The sequence below is a fragment of the Selaginella moellendorffii genome, unplaced genomic scaffold, assembly GCF_000143415.4.
Source record: "Selaginella moellendorffii unplaced genomic scaffold, v1.0 SELMOscaffold_5, whole genome shotgun sequence".
Classification (NCBI taxonomy): domain Eukaryota; kingdom Viridiplantae; phylum Streptophyta; class Lycopodiopsida; order Selaginellales; family Selaginellaceae; genus Selaginella; species Selaginella moellendorffii.
The window spans coordinates 2,214,015-2,222,834 of NW_003314266.1; the positions used below are offsets into that span (position 1 = coordinate 2,214,015).

Here is an 8,820-nt window from a genome sequence, read left to right on the forward strand (position 1 = left end):
TAGCTATTGTCGACTGGTCACATAAGCCACTTCTCTGTCGATGTTCCTTATTTTGTTAAAAAGGCATGATCATGTAAACAACTCTAACTGCCTGTTTACAGTAGTCTATCTAAACCTTACCGACGGGTTTGGTTTCTTTGCTCATGAGGCTTCTCTCTCTATGTCCTTGCAAGCAGGGGCATAACACACTTTTGTAAGCTAGGTGACACCTAGAGCAGCAAGGGTGGCTAACTCCATTGGTCATTTCTTTGTCGGTGACGACCGGAAAGTGTCTGAGTTAGTAGTGCATCCGTGTTAGACAAAGAGGTTGTCTCCTAACTCATTTAAGTTGGTGCATTTCTCATATAGTGTGAATACTGTGAACTTTTTCTGGAGTTGTTTCCTTGGCGGTATTCTAGACTCGAGTGTGCATCGACGAGGACATCGATTTTCCCTAGGGGGGGAGAGTGTCGCGAATGTGACTTTAGGTATCGAAAGTTACCTGTCAGCTAGTCCTTACGGACACTCTTTCCTTACTGCCATGACGGCAAGAGATCAGTATTATTTGGCCCGTTATCAGCCTCCGCTTAAGCTAGTTGAGAAATTGGTCTTCGCGTGTGCACTTAACCAGATGAGCATAAGGAAGGCATTCCTAAGTGTCTGTTTAGTCAAGCATACTTGACCTGGTTAGAGAAATTCATTCATTGACTTGCACTTGCTAGTGTTAGGAACCCCCGCGATATTGAGCTTGGTCCCTCAATATTCGTTGAATGATAGCTTACCGTGTCTACTAAACACCCTTGCTATCATGCCCTTTGTGTTAGTCTCATTTTGGCCCCAAATGCTATTTATGGAAACTGTCTAGTTTTGCTCATTTGGCATATCTACGGAATGTAAAGATTGTTCTGAACACAATGGTGTTCATCTCGTGTCCAAATTCGCAATCTAGGGACATTCTATATTTAGTACGTTTCGAGCTTGTCCTAGAGACTAATTTCTGATACTAAGAGAGGCTTAGGGTGAAAGCCTGAAGCCTGAAGTGTGTGTTCCTCAAGGGGGGGCGGGGGAGAAGCGGGAGCTGTGCGGGGTTCCAAATGTATAGTAGGGATAGTGGGTAGGTCAGGCATAGCCGACCAACCTGAGGCATAGTCTAACTCCCACTTGTGAGCCTGTTCTTGTTCTACATCTGGCTTGGGTCTAAGCCCAAGTTCCATTCCATGCTAGTTGGTGGAGTACCCCTGTCCTCGCGTTAGGCCACTGGTATGCCGAAATAGCACCAGACTCCGTTTGGCTCCATTTTGCGTGTTAGTCCTGGTATTGGGATGCTGGTTGCTCCAGGATTGTTCCAAGTTGTGTTGGGGGAAGGAGGGGCGCTTCCCCCAATGCTCACTCAAACACAAGAAATGCTTCAATGTTGTATACAAGATGCCCCCCCCCCCCCCCCCCCCCTGCCGTTGTGGGGCAAGGGTTTTATACAAGGAAGATGGGGAATATTCCAAGGACCAAAATATTCCCTCTCTCTCTCTCACTCTCTCAGTGGCCACACCCAAACATGCGACCACAGTGGATTGCGCTAGCTCCAGACAGGCAAGAACCCTCCAAAGAGTGTAGAGTGTACGTCTACTACTGATGCCAAGTGCTGGTAGCTGCATGAAATAGTAGAAACTCTAGAAAACAAAATGGAAAAAAAAGAAAAGAGGTGGGTGTGAAGTTTGGAGATAGGGAGGAAAACCCGTTGGGAAACCCTGTAGTCAAACTGGGCCCTAAAGTTGAAGAAAATGTGCAGAAAAAGTGTGAAAACAGGAGGAAAATAGAAGAAAAAAAAGTGAGTACCCAAAGAACTTAACCCGTAGCCAGATTTCGGCTCAGGAAAGTGTAATATTTAAATCCAGCCTATTGATGACTTTCGGTATGCTCCAAGGATTGGCAAAATTGAGAAAAAAAGAGAGGTAGAAGAGGGGATGTGTTGTCCAAGGGTGGTAAGTGTGGAATTGATGAAAGATGGAGTGATATGGTGGAGCGCCAAGATGGTGGTGGCACTCTGAAAAGGTGGCCATTGATAACTATTGGCCCATATAGTAAATGTTGACTTCTCGGAGTAGCCGGTAACCAGTAACTAATAACCAATAACTAGGGACCTATAACCGGTAACCACCTACTCTCACTCCTACTCCTGCGCCTGCTCCAGCACTGATATGGTGGAGTGATATGATGGAGTGCTGAGATGGGGTGGCACTCTGAGAAGGTGGCTAGTCTGATGTGTCGGACTGAAGAAGTCAGCAATTGAAAAGGACGGTGTAGTTGCTGGGTTGCCGGTAAAGAGAGGTGGCATGTGTCCACTGAGTGCTGGAGCAAAAGAAAGTGGCTTTGGCTTTTGTGGCCTCGTCTAAAGATCCACCTAGGTGCCTTGAGTGAACAGGTTCACCCGGTTGGAAAAAAGTCGCTCCAGAAAATCTAGTGCGTTGTCGGCTAATGGTCGTAAGGACCTCTCGAAAACGGGATGTCCAAATGAGGTGGTGTCTTTTGCTATTGGTGCACGTATGTGTGTCTATGGTATGGTGTAAATGTGACCTCAAACGGAGATGTGAATGATGGTGAAAGAATGAAAGATGCAAGACAGGCATCTAGAGATAAGTGTGGGCAATGTTGCTGAAAGTGATTAGTGATGGAACTGTGAGTGTAGATGATATGGAATGAGTGAGGGGAATGTGTAGGGTGTAGTAATGGTAAGGGAAGGGCTAAAGAACCTGGAACATAGACTAGGCCAAGTGAGGAACCTCCATACAAACGGCAATGCAGTTTGAGCACGAAATCCAAAGCATGGGCCATAATCCAATGGAGAAACACCCTCTGAAAGTAAGAAAACTAGCCATGAAAGTAAAGTGAAAGAAAGGAAGAAAAAGAAAAAGAAAAAGAAGAGAAAAGGAACACCTCACCGGATGAAGCATTTGAGATGAGAGTGGTTGTGAGCGTGTGGGAGCTCACGTCCATCAGCATCAACTAGCACATATGCTCTACCTTCGATGTGTCACTGGTCAAAGTAGGGGCCAATCTAGCAAGGGGAGAACTTTGTAGGTGGCGTAAACTCCTTGAGTAGAACGAGATTGCCATCCTCGAATGGTTTAGCAGACCGTTGGTGATCGATGACTGACTTGATTTTTTGCTTGCCTCGAAAGAGATGTTTAGTCATGGATCATCACTGTTCTTCCAAGGCAAGAACCTCCAAGTCACATGCATGAACCTTGTCCTCATCTCTAAGTTACATCACTGCTGCGTATCGAAGTGAAAGTGAGAGTGATGGCACTTGGATCTCCACTGGAAGCACGGCCTCTATCCCATAGACAAGGGAGAATGGGGTCGCAGAGATGGATGTCTTGAAGGACGTCCGAAAAGCCCACAACGCCATAACCAAGTGCTCGTGCCAATGCCTTGGGGTGATCCTCAACAAGCTTGGAGATGACTGTCTTCAATATCTTGTTGCTGGACTCCGCCTAGCCATTGCACTCAGGATAATAGTTGCTGCTCTTCACGTGTTTGACCTACAGCTGTTGGAGAAGATGCTACATCACCTGTCCAAGGAAGCCACTGCCACAATCGAAAACCAAAACAGCAGGAACTCCGAATCTGCAAATGACGTACTCGTAGATAAACTTTGCTATAGACTATTGATCTACCTATCGTAGAGGGGTGGCCTCGACCCATTTTGTAAAATAGTCCATTGCCACAATGATGTAATATTGTCCTTTTGAGCTCAGTGGGATGATTGGGCCAACGAAGTCAAGTCCCCACTGAAAAAAAGGACCTAGAGAAGTGATGAGCTGGAAAGGAAGACGTGGAACATGGCTCTGAGGGGTGAACCGTTGGCACTACTCACATGCCTTTGCATAGGCCAGGCTGTCCTGGTGAATCCGAGGCCAAAAGTAGCCATGGTGCAAGAGGAGCTATGCTGTGACTCGTCCCGAGAAATGCCCCGCACAAGAGTGGAAAGTGCGAAGGAGCCCAGGGACCTCGTGTTCCCCCACACACCGCAACAAAACCTCCTAAGAAGTCCTCCTGTAAAGGTGTCTATCGAGAAGGCAAAACCCCCATGCTCGGATCTCCAATGCCTTTTGTTGTACTGGTGAGGAATCTGCTGGGAATTGACTTGAATCCAGGTACACTGCAATATCCTGTAATGCTGCTGGGACTACAAAGGAAGTAGCTTTAGCAACCAAGAACTCGCTCAGATCCATCGCACGCTTGCGCCGCATGTGAAAAGTTGGCTAGAACTCTTGGATGGTCAGAATCCAAGATAAAGTACGAGGACTGTGAACTAGTCACTGTAAAAGAAAGGTCAGCACATTAAAATAGACGTGGAAATGGATACGGGCTCCAACGAGAAAGTGACGAAATCGCTCCAAGGTGTAAACAACAGCCACTGCTTCTTTTTCTGCATCCACGTACTTCTTCTTAGTCTCCTTGAATGAATGTGATGCATAGTATGTTGCATGTGGTGGCTTGCCAGGCTGTGAATATTGGCAAAGGCATACTCCAAAAGCCTCTGTACCTGTTGTCATGTAAATGTCAAAAAGAAGTTGTCGTTCTGGTGTGTAGCGCATCTGAATTTGGAGCCAAACTCCAAGCCCGTTGCGCCACAAACGAGGGTCCGGTACAATCCCACGAGCACCAGCTCCCCGTATCCAGCACCTACATGCAAAATAGTGTCAGACGGAGTCTAGCACAATTTTGGCATACCGGTGGCCTAATGCAAGGAGGAGGGTACTCCACCGACTAGAGCAGCGTGGAGCTTGGGCTTAGACCCAAGCCAGATGTAGAACAAGGAGTGACACAGCCTAGCGGGAGCCAAACTAATGTCTCAGATGGTTGGACATGCATTCTAACCGCTATCCCTACTATACATTTGGAACCCCCCACAGCCCCCCCCCCCCCCCGACTTGAGGTTGGGACTGAGACCGAGGGGCCTTGGGTGGGAGTGAGCATGGATTTGGTTGGTGCCAGAGGGACCATCCAAGGAAGTGCTCAAGAGCAGCTCCCACTCCCGAAAGGGAAACCGACTGCAGTGCTTCCGGCTCATGTGGAGTGGTGCCCCACTTGAATACCATGCAGCTCATTGGTCCTCGCCCTTCCTAGGGGCTTGGACCTTCCCTTCGAGATGGAAGTGGGGGGGTAGAGGTACCCATACCGGGCCGTTAGGCCACGGTGTTTCGCCCCGGTGTCCCGAAGCAAGTGTTGCACCCGAGACTTAGGATTTAGAGGGTCCCATGATCAAGTCTTGTGGTACCAAGGGAAGTTAGGAACTTGGAAGCTTGGTGTGCTTGGCTACTTATGCTTGTGGGGAGTGTAACTGAACCTTAAGTCCAATTTAACCCGGGGAGGGGGATTGGGAGAGATTTGGGAATCCGTGGATGGATGGCTAACACTCCATTGCTCGTGCAGTGAGTAGCTGAAACCAAGTAGGACCAAGTAGGAGCTGGTACCATAGGCGGGAACCTTGGAAAAGGAACTTAGCAAAAGCCAAGGCAGTGTTGGACGGATAAACAAGGTAAGCTAGCAAATTGGGAAAGAAAAATTTGTAACTTACACTTTCTCATGCAATGCAATTGACATGGTTGGAGGTGAGTCAGGTAGCCCGAGACATCTCTCAACTTCACTCTCTTTATTTAAGAGTAAGGTTGAGCCTCTAGACAAGCCCTCTTTATTTGATGGCGGGGCTTATAGAGTACAGGCTCCCATATCCAGCTTTTCAGAGTGTTTCTTGATAGAGAAAGGGCTTCTCGACTTGTTTCTTGCATGGGACCAACTCTCTCTTATGGAGCTAAATGACACAGTCACTCCAAACCAGATCCATCTTTCACAGGACACAGCTGAAATCAATCCTCCTCAACAACTATCTATGGTAATACAGCATTGTAAGGCATATGGTGGCCTTGACCACAATAGCGACAACAACCTCCATGTCCATGACAACATTACTGCTGCTGATAGTAGTTGGCATTACTGCTTGACATTCATCATGCGTTGGAGCTTCTGGCTCACCACCCCAATTAGTACTATGGGTACTGAATATACCAATCTCCGCATGTACACTTTCAATTGGAATACTTGAATGCCATTCTCAGAGAAGTTACTGAAATGTGTGAGCCTGGAGAAGAGGGAGTTGAGGTTTCCCCCAAGCATCCATCTAAAGAAATTAAACTCTTGAACATGGCCAGTGATGTTGCTACATAATTCTTGAGAGAGTTGTTATGACAGAAATGTGCGGTTACTGCTGCTGATTTGTAACACCTATTTTGAAAGCCAGAAGTGCATTTAGCTCCTCTGCTGATAAATTCCTAAAGCCATGCGGAGTCTTGATTGGAAATTATACAAACATCTAGTTTCAGTTAACTTCACTATATCAGCAACAAGATTACAGTTTAAATAAGAGACTTGGAAAGCCTAAAATCGGAAAACCTTAGAAAAAGCGGGGTAAATGGCTCTTTGCGCGCCACGGATCGCCTTCCATCCACCTAGGGTTTGTAGCAAGTTGCGAGGGAAGGAGACCCCATCCCCCGCATCGCCGCTGCCCAAATGTATGGCGGCCAGCGGCGCAGCGCTGGGATTGATGCTGTTGCCCACTTCCGCGGCTTTTGCCGCGGCGCAGGACAATCTAGGGTTTATTCGCGAGCTCCTGTCCGAGGAACCCGCGAATGCTCTCTCACTCCCGACATGGACCATTCACGTCGCCAGTGTTGTCGAGTGGTAAGTAAGTCGAGCTCGAGAGAGAAAAAAAGAATCAAAGTTTGGCAAAAATCCGCGAAAAAGTCATCGTTTTCGTTCTTTTTGCAAGGGTGGTGGCAATGATTCTGGTCTGGCAATATGGTGACACGAAGAACAATGCAGCTTGGAAGAGCCTTTCGTGGGGAATGGTAAGCATTTCTTCTTCTTCACCAAGTTACACTTGAGAACTTGGCCAATCTTCTCCTCTTTTTTCTTCTTAGGTTCCATTGCTGGGTGGAGCTTTATGCGCTTGCACCTGGCACTTCTTCTATAATGCCGAATCACTGGAGGTATGCTCGTCCTCTCGCAAGCGTTGTGTTCTTGTGCTAAGAGAAGTTTACGAGAGGTTTTTTTTCTCTTGCAGGTGTTGGTCGTGATGCAAGGTGCTCTGACGCTTGTTGGCAACATCACTCTCTGGATCGCTGCGTATAGAATCTACCAGAATAGCTCATCTTCATCCTCGTCATAGTGGGTACGCTAACGCGGTCGTTCTCTTTTGGCTCCGCTGTTGTTAATGACGACAGTGGCTGCTGCTGCAAGCTTTGAAAGTGTTGCTTTGACGAGTCTTGTTCTCTCCAACTCGAACCAGGATAGCTCAGCTCTCACCTTCCATCACTTCTCCAACATGCCCCGGGCATCAGCAGACAGGTTTCCACGGAAAGTGATATCCTTTCTTGCACCGGCTTCTCTCTTTTTCTCTTTGCATTGTTCGTATACGTTGGAAGGACGGAGATGTGCGTCTGCTCGGCTTTTCTTCATTTCCCTTGAGCCAGGTAAGTACTTGATCCAGCAAGTTATGGTATGGTCCTCTCGAGTTTTTCCCTCTTCTGCTGCTAAAACTTACTCGGATTGTCTTCCTTCCAGCCGATAAGCTCCTGCTTGTGGGGTCATCCACAAAAGCTCGCATGACGGCTTCCTTCATACACGCATATCATTACGGTGGCCATGTTCTGAGACACAGGGGTCCTACGATTGAGCGAAAGCAAGCAAAGGTGTGCTGCACGAGGCTGCTGCCACTGGCTGCGGCTAAAGCATCCTTTCTTACCCGTGTTTGTACTAACGTACTCGTCCGTTCATGCAACAAAGTTGTCGACTGTACTGTAGGAGGCTCCAGCCAGCTTCTATTCGCCAGGTGTGTGAGTGCTCTTTTGATTTCAACGCATACTAACACTTCGCTGCTTCAGTTGCTGATCGCTGCTTCAGTTGCTGCGGATTGGATTGGACAGCAGGCAATAGATTCCTTCCTCCAAAAGCTGCTGGCAAGGATTTGCCTCCACTGTGCGAGAGAAGAAAAACTTTAGCAAAGGCTGGAAGTTCAAGCGTAGAGGACGACGGCCTGTAGCAGCGTTGGCGTTGTCGGTAACGTTCCGTGGTGGCGGTGGGGGTGTCAAGGTACATCGAAAATGAAACTCCTCGCAGGCTTTAGCGTTAACGTTTTCTGGTGACACAGGCTGAAAAAGCATTTGGATCATTCTCAGAGATTGAGAACGCGACACAAGTCTTGGCAGTGGGCGTGCTTGCTATCGAAGTGTTCGTTGGAGGAGGTGAGTTTGTTTTCTATCAAAAGCATTCTTTTCTTCTGTGGTGGGATCGAAACTAACGTCGTTTCACGCGACAGGGACTGGATTTCATGCTTTTGTGTATTCATTCAAACATTTTACAAACGGTAGAGAGAAAAAAGCGGAAGAAAAAAACGTACCTAAAGCCACTTCGAAGCTGCTGCTTGGGCAAAGTCAGCCAGCTTGAGCAGCAGCAAGAAAAACCAATCGATAGAGGAAAGAAAAGGAAGAAACTTTGATAAGAAAAAGAACGATTTTTCGCGAGACCGAGCTATCGAGCAGCGATGGATGGAAGAACCTTGGGTGACGAGGACAAGGTGGTGGAGTTAAACGCCTCGGCAACCTCTTGGACGCTCCACCCGGATCTCTTGAGCGAGTCGGAGAGCTCCTGGACTTTAAAAACGAGGCCTTGGATCACGGCTTGGCGGCTTTGCTTGTTACTGGGAACGATGGCGTTGGAGGAAGAACGCGAGACTACTGGATCGTCGATGGGAGGAAGAACTATCATCTCGCAAATCTCGTC

The 8,820-nt window shown here is 47.8% G+C and overlaps 1 protein-coding gene across 4 annotated transcripts; it reads left to right on the top strand.

Moving 5' to 3' along the window:
* The first annotated feature begins 6,415 nt into the window (after positions 1-6,415).
* LOC9659037 (ycf49-like protein) lies at positions 6,416-8,442 on the top strand. 4 transcript variants are annotated; one of them, XM_024669762.1, is made up of 7 exons: positions 6,416-6,720; positions 6,809-6,887; positions 6,960-7,028; positions 7,103-7,870; positions 7,923-8,130; positions 8,189-8,282; positions 8,357-8,424. In XM_024669762.1, the coding sequence occupies exons 1-4, from the start codon at positions 6,452-6,454 to the stop codon at positions 7,205-7,207; spliced, it is 522 nt and encodes a 173-aa protein (XP_024525530.1). In that variant the 5' UTR covers positions 6,416-6,451; the 3' UTR covers positions 7,208-7,870; positions 7,923-8,130; positions 8,189-8,282; positions 8,357-8,424. The 4 variants fall into 4 exon arrangements, with proteins under 4 accessions (XP_024525530.1, XP_024525529.1, XP_024525531.1 ...); XM_024669761.1 differs by lacking the exons at positions 6,416-6,720; positions 6,809-6,887; positions 6,960-7,028 and having other exon boundaries at positions 7,203-7,511; positions 7,603-7,730; positions 7,799-7,870; positions 8,357-8,442; XM_024669763.1 differs by lacking the exons at positions 6,416-6,720; positions 6,809-6,887; positions 6,960-7,028 and having other exon boundaries at positions 7,203-7,511; positions 7,603-7,730; positions 7,799-7,870; positions 7,942-8,130; positions 8,357-8,442.
* The last annotated feature ends 378 nt before the right edge of the window (positions 8,443-8,820 follow it).